The sequence below is a fragment of the Odontesthes bonariensis genome, chromosome 6 (genome assembly GCF_027942865.1).
Source record: "Odontesthes bonariensis isolate fOdoBon6 chromosome 6, fOdoBon6.hap1, whole genome shotgun sequence".
NCBI lineage: Eukaryota > Metazoa > Chordata > Actinopteri > Atheriniformes > Atherinopsidae > Odontesthes > Odontesthes bonariensis.
Genome location: NC_134511.1, coordinates 19172353 through 19190646, shown reverse-complemented (window position 1 = coordinate 19190646; position 18294 = coordinate 19172353). Strand labels below are relative to the sequence as shown.

The following is an 18294-nucleotide window of genomic DNA, read 5'->3' as shown; positions in this document are numbered from 1 at the left end:
CACTTTTATGCAGTCAGGATGGTCACTTAATATGATTTGATGTAGACAGTCCCTTTGAGCGTGCCTACGGACGATCCCATTTTCAACACCCGCCCCGTCGCTTATGCTGCGTCATCAGTGTGTGACGTGTTTACAGGAGGCATGTCACGCTCTCTGCGGCGTGAAAGATACTTTTAGGGAAATTTCTTGGTACTTTGGGAGGATGACCATGGACATGACTTTCCTCGGGACCGGCTCGGCGTATCCGTCCCCTCACCGCGGTGCCTCGGCTCTGGTGCTGCGCACGGACGGAGAGTGTTGGCTGTTTGACTGCGGAGAAGGAACCCAGACCCAGCTGATGAGGAGCCAGCTTAGAGCCGGTGAGCCTGCTCTACATGTCCTTACTCTCATTTGGCTTTCTTATTTTATTTAAATTTTTTTAAACACAACATTTACCTGAATTATAAGGTTTTCCCTGTTTTGGATCTTCCAAATCAAAATCCACATAATTCTCGGATATTTTCTGATCTTTCAGACATACTCACATGTTACATGACAAGAAAGAAAAGAAAAGCGTGAAGCAAATTGACTTTTGTTGACTTTTCCTGCTGTCACACATTCCCGCCTGCGTATAACAACATGACTTTGTCCACACAGGCCGAATCACCAAGGTTTTCATCTCTCACTTGCATGGAGACCACCTGTTCGGATTGCCTGGTCTCCTTTGCACTGTGAGTCTCAACACCAACGCCGACACCCAGCAGAACCTGAGTTGTGTGGACATCTACGGGCCCCGGGGCCTTCGACATTTTCTCAGGGTGACACTCTGCCTGACAGGATCGCAGCTGCTTTTCCCATATGCAGGCAGGTCCAAAGCAGACAGCCTGTGATGTGATATCTGCACACATCTGGAAGCTTGAGAACCGATGTAATGCAACCGGCCACCGCACACAGCGTGTCGGATAGGCTGTATGCTGTGGTGTTTACCAGGAGAAACACTTGATATGCCCATCATATATGGAAATTAGTTAGGAAATTGTTTAAATTTGAGTATGGTCGCCAACTTGCAAACCTACTGAGGGTGTATTATATGGCAGGAATCTCCTGAACAAAGCTGCATGTGCAAAGCAGCTACAGTTCACAGTCTGTGTTTATCTGGACGTTTGAACTTGATTTGCTGTATTTTTCACACCTTTTTCTAACCTTTTCTTGCCAATTATTCATACTTTCTTTTTCAATTTGTTGTTCTTGTTGCTCTTGGCTCTGAAACTCCTTTTCTTTTGTTTACGCGGCTGCAGTTCATGAGCTGGAGCCCACCCCAGATCAGTGTCCGGAGGAGGGACGGCTCAGCCTGGAGGTTTGTATGTATTCTAGACGTACCTCTGTAATAAAAGATCACACATTGCCTGCTGTTAGTTATTATTACGTTGTCTGACGAGGCTTATGTGCACAATAAAGAACCCAATACTAACCGTTTCAAAACAAAGCACACATCAAATTGATCTCTTCTTGTTTAACGTGAAAAAGGACATTCTTTACGCTTCCCTATGAAAGTTTTGGTTGTTGTGCTGATATGTTTTGATTTTCCTATAGTTCTCGTGTATGTCTGCCTCCCACTAGGTGACGGCAGAGTGCGGCCCTCTCCATCCGCAGGAGCAGCTGGGCAGGACGATCTCTTTGGACCTCTCCACGGACTGTTATCACCTCTTTGAAGACAAGAAGTTTGTGGTCAAGGCCTTCAGGCTGTTTCATCGCATCCCGTCCTTTGGGTTTTGCATTCAGGAGCACGACCGACCTGGAAGACTGAAAATAGAACTATTGAAGGAACTGGGTAAAAATGACTTTACTTTTGTACATAATGGAGTGAGGAAAGCAATCTGGAAATGGTGAATGTAGACGGCAGTGACCAGTCTCTCTTTCTTTTTCGTATCCCAGGCCTGAAACCGGGGCCTCTCTGCGGGCGTCTTAAAGCTGGGGAGCCTGTGACTCTTGAGAGCGGACGTGTGGTACTGCCCAGCGAGGTTCTCGAAGACACTATTCCAGGTAGGAAAGTCTGCATTTTGGGGGACTGCAGCTCAGTGCTCGGGGAAGGACCACTGCAGCTGTGCAACAGAGCGGACGTTCTGGTTCATGAGGCCACCCTTGGGGACGAGCACCGAGAGAAAGCAGTGGACCACGGACACAGCACGCCCGAGATGGCGGCAGCCGTGGCTCGGGCGTGCTGTGCGCAGAGGCTGGTCCTGCACCACTTCAGTCAACGATACAAACCCGGCGCCCTGCAGAAGGAGGGCGATGAGGACAACGTGTCGGAGCTCAAGAGACAGGCTGAAGATGCTCTACTGAATAGCGGTGTAAAAGTGACTCTGGCTGAGGACTTTATGACTCTGTCCATCCCTCTCAAAAGACCAAAGTAATGAACAAGCAGTTTAGTTATGAGCTCAGCAACTGAGCAAGTGGACGATGGAATAAAGTACGCCCACCGATTTAGGTCATTGATCTGAAGCAAACTAAACTGAGATCATTTTGTTGCCGTTGCTAGGCTCAAGAGGGATTATTAAAGTTTGACACAGTTGAGGTCCCTGCCAAAGAGCAAAGTGTGTCAAACGTTTTAATTGGAAACTCTCTTAGTAAAACTGTGGAAAGGTTCACATGATAGGTTTCTGCCAATTGTTTTGTAATTTTAACACATTCTAATGCAACTAAATCCCAAACCCACAACCTTCCCATCTCCCTCGCAATGAAGACCACGTGATCATCTCCAAAACATTTTCCAGAGCTTTATTTCTGGATCTGTACACAAGGTATTAAAGTACAACAGAAAATACAAAATAATGTTTAACCAAAGACAAAAAAAAAAACAAAAAAAAAAACAGCAATGTTTATGTACAATTCTTATAAACAATAAAGATAGCTTCTTGAACATTTCTCATAATGAAGTTTTGATTGTCTATATTTCTGGATATACATTTTTAAGTTTTTTTTTTCACTTTTCTTATCCACAAAGGTGTTTGTTTCCAAAGGACTCGAGTTTTCTTTTTCCAAAACCACAACCGCTATATCGTTTTTTTGTTTTGTTTTCTGTTTTCCTCCTTTTAAACTTCAAAACAATACAAAATATAAAATAAATTTGTTTAGTGCTTCCTTGCACGCACAAGTCTCATAACAAGAGATGTCGATAAAATATCACATTTTCGAGTTCACAGGGTGGTGAAAACCTACTTGCACTACTGAATGGCCTTTACATTCTGACAAGTTTTCTTCGTCTTTGTACAAACCACAGGTGAAATAAATATCACTGCACTGCTAAAGCTAGAAGAGCTCGGAGGACCTACTGCATTATGCACATTGCATTTAAAGAGAAACTAGCTCTCCATTTAGAGCAGCCGCCATCCCTTTACCATTCAAGACAAATATAGACAACATGTAAAAAGACCCCCCCCCCCTCGTCGAGGAAAGAAAGATAAGTGTCATTTACACATGGCTGCATGTCTCGGATGTAAAAAAAAAAAAAAAAAAAATATGGAACATTGAGCGATATCAATACGTCTTCAGGTAAAGCCGTTTTTCAGTGGTACACTTGGGAGACGGGCGCAGCTGGCATGCGTGTGTTTCAGCTGCGTCCTGGTGTTTGTGTAGCGTGACTTTCCAAAAAAAAAAAAAAAAAGTTTAAACACCAAGTCAAACAGTAAAATGCAAAAAAAAAAAAAAAAGTCTGTACATATCTACAAATTATTGCCTTTCTGACAAGTATTCAAATTAAAACCTTTGTATCAACACAGATTCACAAGTGTAAGAGGTCAGTAATAGACTTTTTAAAGGCTATTTGCTAATTATTTACATGAAATGTAGACGCGAATGTCCTCTGATGCTGGGTTTGGAAACTGAATGACTTCGATGGTTAGCGGGAATTCTATCTGTACACGCATTATGGTGAAATACTACATCTATGGACATGACGGGGAAAAAATAAAAAAATAAAAAAAATAGATGTACCCCTGAAACAAACTAAATATTCATAGCACAATGCATAGATAAATTAAGTAAACACTACTACTGCATCCAATTAACTGACGCTGACCTGCTAAACATTTTACATTTCACAATTATGGACTTCAGTCGAGCCAAAACGGCTTCCATTTCTGCTGACAGGCTCCAAGGAAATTGTCGACCAGATTTCAAAAAGGCATCTAGTCGGTACAGGCTAGGCAGAGGTTCAATACAAAAATCAGAGAGGCTTTAAATAAACACAATACTGCTAGTAGTTTAGAAAAAGCTTGCAAGAAGCCTGGAAATGGTGCTACTTGAATCAAGGACATATTCTACCGTTTTTACAATAACTAGGACATAAACAGCAAAACCCATCAAAGAGCAGCATGAACTTAAAAAGGAATAAATGAAATCTCATAAAGTTTAAAGTATGGTCAATAAATACAAACTTTACTGTGCCAGTGTTTCGATGGCTATTAACCCAACCAAAACCTTTGCATTGCTATATTGCTGTTACAGTTTGCCGATAGCCGAGCAGGAGTTCCAAAAACGGGGAGGGGGGGGCAGGAAAACATGGTTTACGTTAGTCTGCAAATGTAGCTTTCAACACCTGTTTAAGAAGTAGGACAGTAGAACAATTCCTTATGGAATCTGTTTTTGACTACAAAACAATTAAGTACTGCAAACATTGACACGTTCCAGTTTGGCCAATTTGAAGTGAAGCAAGCATGCAAACAAACAGACAAGCGCTCAAAATAGAAAATAAAAAAGGGAAACCGTAACAGGAGGGGCCTGAGCAGCTAAAGCAAAGACACTTCCTGGACTCCGGGGCTAAGCTCTACCCGGGTGTTTTGGGAATCAAATGAAACCATCTGTGCCAATCTGGTTACTGAACAGTACCTGTAAACCTAACACCATGAAGGAAAATAAAAAATAATTAAATTAAATTAAAGTACCACTTCAAACCACAAAGATGGGCAGCTAAATGCTAACACTAAAAGCAGAAAAACTAAACTAGTTTTGGCTGCTGAAAACAAATGGCAGGATGATGGACTGTAGCTCAGAAGATGTGTGTAAATGGGAGGGAAGAAGGTTCTCAACTCTCCTCCTGCAGCTTCTGGGCCCCGCTGTACATGGACATTACACATATGAAGAACGCAAACAAAAAATGAATGGCTATATAAACTCTTGAGAGAAATCAAGATTTTAGTTCTATATGATAGACATCACTGATGTCATATTACACAAAAATGAAAACAAAAAAGTATATTCATATACATATATATAGATATGTATATATATATAATAGTATTTTAACAAATCAGATTTTCCAGTGAGGTCAGTCTTATGTACAAGCAGGAAAAAGGGTTTCAAAAGGGAAGAACAGAGGAAGATCACTCCGACTGAAGTGCTGCAGTGTGCTGTGTGTGGTGCCGTGCGTGTGCTCCCAGAAACCCATTGGGCTCGCCACTGCCAGCTAAGCTCCCAAAGTCTGTGACGGACACTGCCATCTTGGCGCCGGTGATTCGGTGGTGATGCGTCGTCGTCCGTCGTGCTTCAAAGTCCACTCCAAGGTTGCCCACAGACACGTCATTAATATAGGAGTCAGGCAGCGCCATCTTGAGTCTCTTGGAAGGCCGCTCGCAGTCCTTACTAACACACACTCCTCCGAGCTGGCCGAGGTCTGAGTGGTAGAAGCCAGCGTCAAGCATGTTGAGGCAGTCGGGGTCTGCACCATTTGAGGGGAACCCGAGCGATTCATCGTGATTCAGGGATCCACGATGGAGACTGTCCAGTGGAGGAAAGCTGTAGGAGTCCAGGCAACTAACCTCGGCAGGGGTGCATACTGTGGCTACAGTGTTGCTCAAAGCTGAAAGGAGACAGCACCATCAGTATAAAATTAACCGCCAAGTTTTGTTCTTAGTCTCTCACAGTTTTCATTGACAAATGAGGAAAGTTATGTGGTATTTTTTTTTAGGAAATCTTAACGGTTCTCCATCCCTGCAGAACTAAGCCCCATTACTCACCTGTGAGGTCGCTGGCAGTGATAGAGTTAAGCAGGCTAAGCTGCTGTTCTGTGGTGGTCTCCATCCTTCCTCCTCCACCTGTTCCTGAACAAACCGAGGAGGAGCTGTCCACTGCTAGCCCCTCCGCTTCATCCACCAGCCTGTCCATCAGGTCACTGTATATAAAGAAATATATCAGTGGGTTTGTTTCTTCCAAGTCATGTGCCTTCCCATTTTTTTTTTAAGAGCGTTTATATTCAGCATAGAGGGACAAAAACATTTTATTGGCACTTACGTAACACCAGGATAGCTGCTGTACTTCTTCTTCCCAAACCGATTCTGCTGCACAAAGTAGTCAAACCGCTCGGACTTTTTCCACATGTAATAGAACGCCACGCATTCCGCAACCGTTCGTGTCGTTACCTGAGAGGACCGAAAACAAAAAGGTTATTAAAGACGCCGAGAAACTGGTATGTTTGCAGAGCTCTTAAATGCTTGGAAAGAGGAAAATAAAACTCACTTTGTGTTTCTGAATGAGGTGAAAATTCTTGTCATACATCTGCAGAGCGTGTTCAAAGCTCTTGCATTCCTCTTCTGACCACGGAGGTGATTTTTCTGAAATAAAACAAAAAAAATTACATTTATTCACAACAATCGCAAACAATTCATCTATTTATAAACCAAAGGTTTGCCTCAAAGAGAAGAGTATAAGTTATAGTTATAAATATAAGTTTATCAAAGGGTTAAATTGGCAAAATTAAGATGAGAAGGTTTGAAAAGTAAGAAATGTGATGTGTGGTATTAGCTTACTGCAAATAACCACAAAAAAGAACAGGGACAAGGACAAGAAACTTTTAATTTTGAAGTGTTATTTGCCATTTGTGGTGCTAAGTTGGACGTATACACAACCTAATATGAGCTTTCTCTTGTATACAGTCCACCATCATCATCATCATTAGGGTTATGAATGACTCCTACATTTAGTGGACAAAAGACATGGCTGTGGGTGAGATTAAAGTTTGGTAATATTGTAAAGAGCGATGGCTTCCAGTGGGGAGGTTATTCTCCACACAACATTCATTTTTCAAATAAGTTGGGACCAAACCAATCCAAAGTAGGTAGTGGCCTAAGATACTGACATCATGGCTCAGTGTGTGCTCCTTTTGGAAATATTTTATAATAAAAACAGTGTAAAATTGACACAAACATTCCAGGATGTAGGAGTTGTGTTGGGCTAACAACTGAGGAGGAAAGCAGACGCTTACAAAGCCTAAATGGATTACTGAGAAGGTTCTCGATTTCATCCTTATTAAAGATCAACCACTACCTGTTGAGGAGATTATTGGATTTCACAGCCTGTTGGAAAATTTCAAGCCAAGTTAGGCTTCATTTCATAAGCTGTTAATAGACAGACTGCTGCATCAAAACTAGCACCCAAGTGTTCCCTACAGTGACCCTCATTAAACGCCATTAAAAAATGTCAAGACCATCTCAAAGATGTCAAATTAATGCAATTATTTGGAATAAAGATGCTAATACTTCATCCTCACTGAGAGAGCAAACATTTCAAATACAACAGAAAAGGCTAAAAACAGGTTTTCATTTCATTTTTACTGCGAGTTCTTGAACACACCACGGGTGACTTAAAGCTCAGGGAGAAAAATATATATAGACCTTTAACTTATATCAAAGTCAAGAATAAAAGTATATTTCCTCAAATTAACTATTCAACAATTGACGCTGAAAATCTACCAACAACTAACCGTAAGCATGAACTAGATGTGATCAAAAAACTCCTCACTGTAACAGAAAAGCCATTTGACAAAACTTCAGAAACTCTCACAGCAGAAATGAAGCATCGAGAGAAAATACGAGAAAATACTTCCAGTGCGACTCTAAAAGAGGAACAAGCTGTCGACGAGATTTTGGAAGATTTAAATATTCAAATAGAGTTTTACAAGCCCGTCGGAGAAGGATTGAGATAGAAAAAATATACCTGAGGAAAAGCGATTACTGAATCTTATCATGTTTTATCTCTAGATTATGTACACAAGGTTTACAATGTGGTAGAGATGATACTGCTGTTATTATTTTTACGGCCAAATGTGCCACACCTGCGCCACAAGACTTTCACACAGACCTCCATCCTTGTGGCTGGCAATCCACATGTGGAATGGCAATAAAAAGGCTTTTTTATGGTCTTTGTAACAAATAGTCTCATTTATGCCCAAGAAAACAAAACAAAACAAAAAACAAGTTACTATGTGGACATTATTGCAATGAAATGAAAACTTACCACTAATACTCGAGGTGAGGCATCATCCTGTATCATTATTATCATTCTAATAATTTTATAACTCAAAATTCCTATGATTTTGCTCTCTTGCATTGCAGTTGACAAAAAAAAGCTTCTATGTAATCTTAAAGGGACACTATGTAATAAATTAAGTCATTTATTAGCTCAAATCAACATATTCATTCATAAGTTAGTCCTCATTGGTGTAAAATGATCTCTGTCAAAAATCTCACTTATCCTCCTGAGTGAAGAATAACTTGTCTGTATCTACATAGAGCAGGTAAGCTCTATGGAGGCTGCCATGTCCTTCCGGTCTATGAAAAATGACGAAGTGCCGAGAGGGACATGGAGCACTTCGAATCGCGATTTCCCCACCAGGCCTACAAGCAGAAATGACGTCATTGTGACGTCATTTCCGCCAAATGGCTTACAGCCGCTAATGCTAAATAGATTTTATTCCTTGGCACATATGTCTTTGTGTTCATTAGCTTTCTTTTTGTAAGTGCATCATCTTCTTCTTTTTATTATTATTCCTATGCTCCCCCTGGATATCTTCTTTTTGGCGTTATGCTCACATTTGTAAACTGTTATTTTGTTGATTTACTAATAAAGTTTAAAAAAAAAAAAATGCTAAATAGATTTTATCTCGTAAATGATCCCACTAATATTGCATTGATTGTTACCAAACTTCTGCCGTAGTACACATAGGCTCTTAACTCACAAAACGAGGCATTAGAAAGTTTGTAAGTTTACCGGGAGTTTATTTACCGCTGCTAATGCTCCTATTGCTAACGCAGGCTAATGCTAACGCTGCGTCGACGTCACTTCCGGTAACTCCCGGAATATGACTAATTGCATTGCTTGCACACCAAAGGAGATGTTATGTTATCTGACATGTTATCTGTCATCTGTATTCATAGTGTTCTTGTATGTGTGTTATGTAATCCTTTGTACTGTGTGTCTTGATTTCTTTTTGTTTGTATGGACCTTGAGTCTGAAGCTATAGCTTCTTGAATCTTGACACATTCCGCTTGCCGTAGTTCAAGAAGTTGCAGCGCACATTTGAAAACGTGAGGCGCTAGAGAGCAAATTCATTCAACTTTGCAAAATAAAATTGCACCACTAGATGGGGGAAGAAATTACATAGTGTCCCTTTAACTATGCCAATAATTAAGCCCCCGTGGAGGTCTTCACTTCAAGTTTCTGTACACTTTGGTTGCCATTGCACCTTTGAACTTTTTTGAGCCGTGTTTATATCGCATGGACACAAAACCTGACAGTACAACCTTATGGCAATTTCCTCTGTTTGTTTGTGGTACTAGATATCATTTGTTTGACATAATGAGTCATTTTGATTCCAAGTTTTGCTACAACAACATTAGTTTTTATATGAAGGGGAAAAGCAGTTTTTACTTTTTTTTTTTACTCATCTGTCCGCTTACCTTTTGAGGACTTTACATGACTGCAGTATCTCTCTAGTGCTTCACGGGTGTTGTAGTTGCATTTGAGAAGCTCGTGCAAACCCTTTATTGAAAGAGTGGAACGATCAAAACAACAGTATTAGTATTGGCCAAAAAGAAAAAAAAAAAAATCATCAAAAATATGCAATACACATCATTTAAAGACTTTTAGAAAAAAAAAATACTGAGCAAAGATCTATGATGTTGTAAATGAATGTTATGACAAATCTCACATCTATAAATCACATTTATAGCCGTATTACATTAAAGGATTGAGGTCTTACCTGCTCATCATCTCGAACATTCATCCCTGGTTTATCACATCCTCCCTTTTCATCTGTTGTCCGTGACAATACTTCAGACAGGAAACTCCTCACCTTGTTTTCTGACAAAACACCTGGGCTCCATAATAACTCATCTTCATCTTCATACACTGCAGAGCAAAGTACATAATGTAAGATCACTCTACATTATCTTGTCTATACTGAATAGATGAAGACACTGTTGTCAGCCATGTAACAGAATGCAGAAAGCAAAAAGCAACAGGCACCTTTCTCCTCATCTTTGTAGTGACAGAGGCAAGAAGGAACATCTGCTTGGTAATCTGTTCCCACCATGATTTCCTGTTACAAAAAAAACACAAAAGGCAATACACACAACGTTTAAAGCCAAAAACAAATGAGGTCCGATCACACGGAAATCTTGAAGTAAACTTAATCGTTCTTTTAATGCGAGTGAAAATTAAATGAATCATTTACTTTTCTGGAGTCTTCTGGGCTTGAGCCATCTTCCTCACATTCTGACTCTTTATCTCCATCAGAAATAGCGTTGGCTGAAAAAAATTTTTTTTTTTTTTTAAATAAGTACACCTTAAATGTGCGCTGAATTGCGATGGCACCTCCCTGAGTACAAAAACCTGACATTTTAATCTATTCAAACTTCAGCTAATTTCCACACAAAGAGGTAGCATCATCTCACCCAAATATTTCCTTCAATAGTTCCGATGGACATTTAAAAAAAAAAAAAAAAAAAAAACTAGTTTATCAACTACATTTTTTTCAAGCTGGATAAATTTATCGTTTATGAAAACATGTTTATATTAATTTTAGAACTTGTGCCAAATGTTAGAAGAAAATTAAGCTGCAATTCTTTCTTTTCCCTTTTTTGGTAAAAAAAAAAAATTAAGAAACTTCTTTAACCTCAGAAGTACTTGGGAAAGTTTAATATTTCTGGGACAGTTGCAAAAGTAAAGCAAAAGGTGCTGTAGTTAGAATTTGAAATCTCTCACTTACATCTTAGTGTTCTTGGGAAGAAATCAGTGGCCTCGTGTGAGGTAACTGAAGGGGTCAGGTCATCAGCTGAGGACTGGGTCTCCTCCTCATAATCACCAGACAAAAGGTCTTTAGCTATTTCCTCCTGAGGAGACAAATAAATAAATAAATTGTTTCAATTCAACAATGTGCTCATCCAAACATCATCAATGTTCATATAAATAAATCCAACAGGTACTTGCCTTGTCCAAAGTCATGTCAGGCAGCTCATCAGTGAGGTCTCCTGAGGAACTGTCTATACTGGAGCCTGCTGAGGCCTCGTAGCGATAAATAGCCAATAGTTCCTCCAAAGGCATGTTCCCTTCCTGATAACAAAAAGAGAGGGAACAGTCGTCTGAATTCAAGCAAGATAACGAGATAAAACAATCACACGGATTGCTCTTAATGTAAATCTATGCAGATGTTCAGGCATATTTTAAGTATATTTTCCTCAAACAAAACATAAAATTGCATTGTTCAAAGCCAACCAAAGTCCTTATTAAAAATATACAACAACTCAAGTGTTGTACAACACATCAGCTAAATTACACAATCACAATTTTTACCTTTACTGATGGTAATGTGTAAGTGCGAATCAAATACCATAGCAAATATAAGACTGTTAGATAAGCTTTGTATTACAGCAGCAGCAGACTTTCACTGATTTCAGCCCTAACGCAAGCAAAGAAATATACTCTATGATTTTCCCTTAAAAGTTACACAAACCTTTAATATATTCATATGCGTTATTTCATCAATTCATTCTTGTGGATACTCTTACTAACTCTTAACCGACACTCTCTGTGGTTAAAGGTTCGTTTGACTACTTTTGCATCTATAAAAGTCAAAGTCATTTTAAGGCATTTTTCACATGTTTTACCTTTTCCAGATCTGCAAGTTCAGAGCTGAAATTATTCCCTCCTTCAAGAGACTCCTCCTCCTCTAGGGTCCTTTCATCATCATACTCATGAACTAACATTTCTGCAGTTGGGTCAAAGTCATGGTCCTCTGATGATAAAGAGCCAACTGAATGAGAAAAGCAAAGACGTATCAACTTTTGTTTACATTACAATTTAAACAATTCTTCTTCAAGATGCTCGTTGTTAGACAGCGGTTATCGAAGCACGACATCATTCCAATTTCAAAGCCACTTTCACTGTCTAATGATACTAGAAAATGTAGTTCTTGTTACTTCTGTCATGCAAAATTATTCAAGAGAGAAAAGGTTGCGTTTAAAAAACACATCCACTGTTGCTGGAAATACATTATTTGTGATGGATATTTCATTACCTGGACTTGAACTCCCTAAGGAAGCCTGAAAAGGAATAGAAATAGAGCACATATTAGAGCAGTAATGATCCCCTCCAATTCTGAAAGCAATCAGACTCCAACTTTGAATACTTTATCATTATTAGTGTTACAGAAAATGCGGCCAACTAGTATTTTCATGGTCACAAATTCCAATAGCTGCTTAACTTGTTACCAAACAACATTTGAATATCAGTCACAGGTAGCCATAGCTATATGACCATAAACAAAACATAAATAAACTTAAAACAGATGGGCATGTGTACATATGGGACAAACATTTTGCATGACAGCATCTGAACACATGTTCACATCATATCTGAGTGCCAAATAATGACAGGCCACAAATTCCTTAGGACAGTTATTAGAATTTCTAGCCATGAGTGAACCCCACAATAGTACGATACTTGTAAACAAGTGCCAAAATAACAATAACAAGAAAAAGGAAAGACATCTGAAATATCTAAATCAGGTCACCAAAATCTATTTAGTCACAGAATATGGCATTACAGCGCTAACATTACCTGGAATAGGTGGCTAATCTAACATTAGCCGCACTAAGAACTGAGGAAACCTTTAAGATAATTTGACATTTGAACAATGGTATTAAGATGTTTCCGTGACATTCTTAGCAAAATGAATGTTGTGTGCAGAGGGGAACAGCACGATTTATACACTGACAGGTTCTAAAACTGTTTGCTAGCCAGCAAGCTAACCCTAAAGCCCAATGTTAACGCTGTGCATCGAATACTATAAACACTAATTTCGTTTACGCGGTGCTACAATCGATGGAGTGGAATTCTTTTTTAGATATAGGTGCTGCTCGTTAAGCCCAAGCAGAGAAAATTAATTTCCATTCATCATATACACGGCATATTCAGTTATTCCTTTTAAGCACCGGGCTAACGTTAATTTTACGTATCAATTTACACAGCCGCTACAGCGGAGCAGCTGAGAGCGAAGGCGCAGAGGCCTCGTAGTGAAGGATCAGTCCGCACATTAAACCATATTTTAAAGGAATAGAAATGATAATTACAATACAAAACACGCTATACAGAAGGAAAAAAAGATTATTTATCCAATCGATAGAATAAAAATTAAAGATACAATTAATAAATCTAGAAAATATCGATTAAAGATTGATTGCTTCTCCCCTGTTTTCCCTCTTACCTCCGCCATATTGGTACCTTTAGCTAATGGGCTCGTTCTAGCGCAGTACCCGGATCAGCGCTCTGAGCCAATCAGCGATCCAGGTGACCGTTGTAGTCGTGACGCCGCTCAAACCAGCCGCTGCTCAGACTAACTGGAGTCATTTAATAAACAGCACATTTAAAATATGATAGAGATTCAGAATCTCTATATAAAAATATACAGATATTAAAGTAATAAAAAGATAGCATACCCAAACATATCAATGTCATGCCGTGGACCCCGGTACTACCCCACAGAAAGGCAATTTGCGAGAACATTCACAGACTATTCCATGAACATCCCAGCTGATTTGCTGTTCTCCGTAATGCCGCATATTTGCAGTTATCGTACCACCATTATAGTTCTTTTCCCTATCGATTTAGTCTTAAAACCGCTTACAGTGGCCTTACAGCCTTCAAATAGATGGTTTTCCATTTTAGGGTGGCAATTCATATAGCTGTCATTTCTCTACGGTCTTACACTAAAATATGAATAACTTATCTACATGCACTTAATGCTGAACCATACTTCTAAAACATCACTAATGAATATCCGAATTAAGAAAGGAATTTAGTTTACCAAGTTGATACCCTGCCTTCTTGTTATTTTTCCCTCCCATGGATGGATCATTAAATGGACCATTGCGGCAGAAGCAGGGACCAAAGAGAATGTTGCTCAATGAGATGGAAAACAACTCAAGCTATACACAATTGAAGAACCCAGTAAGACTATATACGACTTCAATCAAATGCAGATGAATTCGAACGATCATGAAAATCACAGATCATCACTACTATCACAAAATTACCCAAATTAAAAAGTGAAAGGGAGATGCAACCACACAAACAAGTAAATATTTTCAAAATACAGCTCAAAATGGGTCAAAGAAACTACTGTGGAGAGATGCAAAATGAATAGCACAAATCAGAAGAAGACATGAGATAGCAGTGAAGAGATAGGCTACAGAACATATGAGAAACAATGGATGCAAGATGAACAATATCAGAAACAAAATAAATCAGCAACATTCAACAGTGATGGTGAACGACTCAAGAATCTACCTATAAGAGAACTTAGAGAGAAATATCATTTCACAAAAACTAAAAAATGTTCTCTGTATTCAGGCCAGCAGGGGGCAAAAGCACTGCATATTAGACTCTTTTCACACTGCTGAGATACTTTACTCTGCACTTTACTCTGCACATACAAAACTAACAGTTTCCCATGATCTTTTGTTTGCTGTTTATGTGTTTGGTTTGACAAATTAAGCTCTGTAAAAAAAAAACCTGTTGACATTTGAACTTAGACTTGCAAAAGCTGCTGCTGCTAGAAGGTGTGCAGATATTGCTATGCATTGGATCAGCATTAATTGGCTGCTGATCTGACCAGATTTAGTTTTTCATGCAGCAAGAGTCTTTGCTATACTGGAGGTCTTAACCCTTAGATGCATAAGTGGGTCAAAAATGACCCGGTGAGGACGTTTTCTTGCAATATCTTAGTAACAAAAAGTTGTTATCATGTCATATTCCAGCTATTCCTCAAAAAACATATTATTGATATTGTGCCATTTAAAATTGTAATTTACCTCTCATACATTTTACAAAATTCAAATTTTTGTATTACTACCCCAAGCATGGTTAAAAAAATAACCCGCATTAATTTAATATTTCATGGGAACATTTGATTCTGATCAACTGTGACTGATAGCAATATATTTTGTGGACCACACAGACTATATCATGAGTGTCACATGTAAAGATTATTGTACACGGCAACATGTGATACATGAAGAATGTGATACAAGAACTAGGAAGTATCAGTCCGTGTATCACACGTATCCCTTATGCAATAGATTACAAGAGGACGCAACCAGGGCAAGAAATTCAAAAGAATCTGGAAGAAAACATTATCCGGCAGTTGTGCAGTGCATTCAGAAACACAGGGTGCAACATCACCATGGACAACTTCTTCACCAGTGTGCCTCTTGCATAGCACCTCCTGGAGAAGGGTCTCACTATTGTGGGGACTCTACGGCAAAACAAGCCAGACATTCCTCCTCCGATAAAGGCTTCCAAATCCAGGGAGGTTCACAGCACAGAATTCGGATTTAATGGCAGCCTCACCGTGGTCAGCTACGTCAGGAAAAAAGGAATGGCTGTTATGTTCCTGAGCACAATGCATCACAGCAAAGTGATGGACGAAAATAGCAGAAAGAAAAAAACTGAAGTCATCACATACTAGAATAAGACCAAAGGAGGTGTAGACACCATGGACCAGATGGTTGGCACCTACACCTGCAAGCGTCAAACACAGAGGTGGCCCATGGTGAACATTCTTGACACACACTATATTGCCAAAAGTATTCACTTACCCATCCAAATAATTAAATGCAGGTGTTCCAATCACTTCCATGGCCACAGGTGTTTAAATTCATCCATCCATTTTCTATACCCGCTGAATCCGTCGGTCAGGTTGCAGGGGGGCTGGAGCCTATCCCAGCGGTCATTGGGCGAGGGGCGGGGTACACCCTGGACAGGTTGCCAGTCCATCTCAGGGCCACACAAGACAAACAACCACTCACATGCTCACACTCACTCCTAAGGACAATTTTAGAGACACCTATCAACCTAACATGTATGTTTTTGGATGGTGGGAGGAAGCTGGAGTACCCAGAGAAAACCCACACATACACAGGGAGAACATGCAACCTCCACATAGAAGGGCCCCAGCCAGGAGTTGAACCTGGAACCCTCTTGCTGTGAGGTGACGGTGCTAACCACCACACCACCGTGCAGCCCTGTGTATAAATTAAAATTGTGCAATTTTCTTTTACAATTTTCAAAATGTTTCACGTGTTTTAAAAATGTTAAAAAATGCTAAAAATAAAATGATTTCAAATATGAAATCATTCTTGTGTGGGCCAAATTATGATACAAAATATATTACCAATGACTATTCTTAACCAAAATGACAAAAATAGCATAAAAACACATTGGGCCTCATGCAAGAACATTTTCGTATTTTTATCCTAAATTTCTCTTACTTTTTTCGTACGAATGTCTCGTACGAACACACCACATCAGATTCAAAAAACGCTCCTAACTTCGGAAAAAGTGTGTAAACGACCTGTGTAAATGATGAATGCCACCCGTGCGCATTTAAGTGCACGTGCACGAGGATAGTAGATTTGCATACTCCATGCCCAAAATTATACCATATTAGGAGCTGTGCTTCCTCTCTCCTGTGCCAGGAAGTGTTGAGTGTTGAGTCATGAGAATGGCATCAAGGCGCAAATAGAACAACTTTAGGGGCTCTGAGATTGAAGTTCTGCTTTCAGAGATCCAAAAAGGAAAATCTGTCATTTTTAGCAGTGTCAGCAGTGGAATTACGGGACCTGCTAAAGCGAAGAAATGGGAAGCAATTACGAGTGCTGTTAATTCCGTGTCACCTGTTCGTAATGTCACCGAAACTGTCCCATAAAAAAGAAATGGTTTGATTTGAAAATAAACGCTGTATCCAGACACACCGACCTGGCCTTCAGCTCAGTGTGCTCCACAACAGCACGGGTGATGCATGTGTGCATTGCTCCGTTTATGTTTGGCAGTCGAGCCATGGCATGAAAGTCCCTCTTAATTTGTACTTGTTGGACAGTGGTGTGTGGGAATTTGATGTACCATGGGTGATAAACTGATGAGAACTTTGATGACCAAGGGGAGTGCACGACTAGAGGACTGGGACACCCCCGATCTGTCTCCAATCTCCCTCTGAAAGGTTCCCGTGGCCAAAAATCCAAGGGTGGTGAGGACCTGGGCGTGTGGTGGAATTGGGTTTGATCGGCGTGTTTCTCTCTGGAGTTGTGGCTCTAGCAAGCTCCATATTTGTAGCAGCACAGTCCTTGGCAATCTAAATCGCGATGTCAGCCATTCGTCTGTCTCCACACGGTCTCTTCCAAGAGCCTGATGCACTAAGGCATCCAAAAGTAGCAAGTCAGCTGCTGTTTACACTTCCCATTGACCTTGTTATATACAGAGTCAAATTAACCTTCAATTAGTGCATAATTTAAGTCAAACAGAATAATGTCAGCATAATTATGGGGTATAATGTATATATTGATTTACGTTTGCTTCAAAGTAATTAAATATACAATCCATTAGTCAAGCAAACTTGATTGGAATAACAGCGGACTATTTTACGAAACTCCTACGACAGGTTTGGATCACTCATAAATTCTGTTCGTACCTGAAAGAAAACGTAAAATACGCAAAAGATTGGTGAATGCAAATTCTCCTAGAGCCAGCGAACCGTTCGTATGCACAGATTTGTTCTTGCATGAGGCCCACTGATTCTAACACGGGTCATTTTTGACCCATGTATGGAAGAGTGTAAGGTCCTGTCACTCATGCATCTAAGGGTTAAAGGGTTAATATGAATAAAGAATAATATGTAATATATGAAGTACTGCAGTGCTACATTAACTTTAGAGATAGAAGAGGGTCTAACTACTTGTGTGGAAAAGGCTGCCTAAATGGGACTGTCATGCTGGCCCTTTAAGGGGCGGAGCCTAGACTGTCAGTGAGCTGCGTGCAGACCAGAGAGAGGAGAGATGAGAAACGAGCTGCACCGCGAGTTTACAGTTTAAGTTTGTGTTGTTTAGTTTGCTGTTTACAGTTCATTTGCCACCTCATTTTGATTTGTGTGCGTGAAAAAGAAAGTAAGTAACATTGCAAAGTTAAGAATGTAGTTTACTTAGCAGAATA

General features: G+C 39.8%; 2 protein-coding genes across 2 annotated transcripts; one reads left to right on the top strand and one right to left on the bottom strand.

Moving 5' to 3' along the window:
- The first annotated feature begins 122 nt into the window (after positions 1 to 122).
- On the top strand, positions 123 to 2878 carry elac1 (elaC ribonuclease Z 1). Its single transcript, XM_075467775.1, has 5 exons — positions 123 to 359; positions 637 to 843; positions 1278 to 1336; positions 1600 to 1810; positions 1915 to 2878. Exons 1-5 carry the CDS (start codon positions 203 to 205, stop codon positions 2391 to 2393), a joined length of 1113 nt encoding a protein of 370 aa, XP_075323890.1. The 5' UTR covers positions 123 to 202; the 3' UTR covers positions 2394 to 2878.
- Positions 2744 to 12382, bottom strand: mier3b (mesoderm induction early response 1, family member 3 b). Its single transcript, XM_075467774.1, has 12 exons — positions 12329 to 12382; positions 11919 to 12064; positions 11242 to 11364; positions 11021 to 11144; positions 10487 to 10560; positions 10279 to 10351; positions 10013 to 10161; positions 9711 to 9792; positions 6493 to 6587; positions 6268 to 6395; positions 5994 to 6148; positions 2744 to 5836 (listed from the first exon to the last, which is right to left on the bottom strand). Exons 1-12 carry the CDS (start codon positions 12378 to 12380, stop codon positions 5361 to 5363), a joined length of 1677 nt encoding a protein of 558 aa, XP_075323889.1. The 5' UTR covers positions 12381 to 12382; the 3' UTR covers positions 2744 to 5360.
- Positions 12383 to 18294: the final 5912 nt, after the last annotated feature.

Excerpts from the sequence above, each read along its gene's own strand:
- elac1 (XM_075467775.1), top strand. The coding sequence starts at position 203 with ATGACCATGGACATGACTTTCCTCGGGACCGGCTCGGCGTATCCGTCC. Across the intron at positions 360-636 it reads GAGGAGCCAGCTTAGAGCCG|GCCGAATCACCAAGGTTTTC; the intron begins GTGAGCCTGCTC and ends TTGTCCACACAG. Across the intron at positions 844-1,277 it reads GCTGCTTTTCCCATATGCAG|TTCATGAGCTGGAGCCCACC; the intron begins GCAGGTCCAAAG and ends ACGCGGCTGCAG.
- mier3b (XM_075467774.1), bottom strand. The coding sequence starts at position 12,380 with ATGTGCTCTATTTCTATTCCTTTTCAGGCTTCCTTAGGGAGTTCAAGT. Across the intron at positions 9,793-10,012 it reads ATGTTCGAGATGATGAGCAG|GGTTTGCACGAGCTTCTCAA; the intron begins GTAAGACCTCAA and ends CTTTCAATAAAG. Across the intron at positions 5,837-5,993 it reads CACTGCCAGCGACCTCACAG|CTTTGAGCAACACTGTAGCC; the intron begins GTGAGTAATGGG and ends GTCTCCTTTCAG.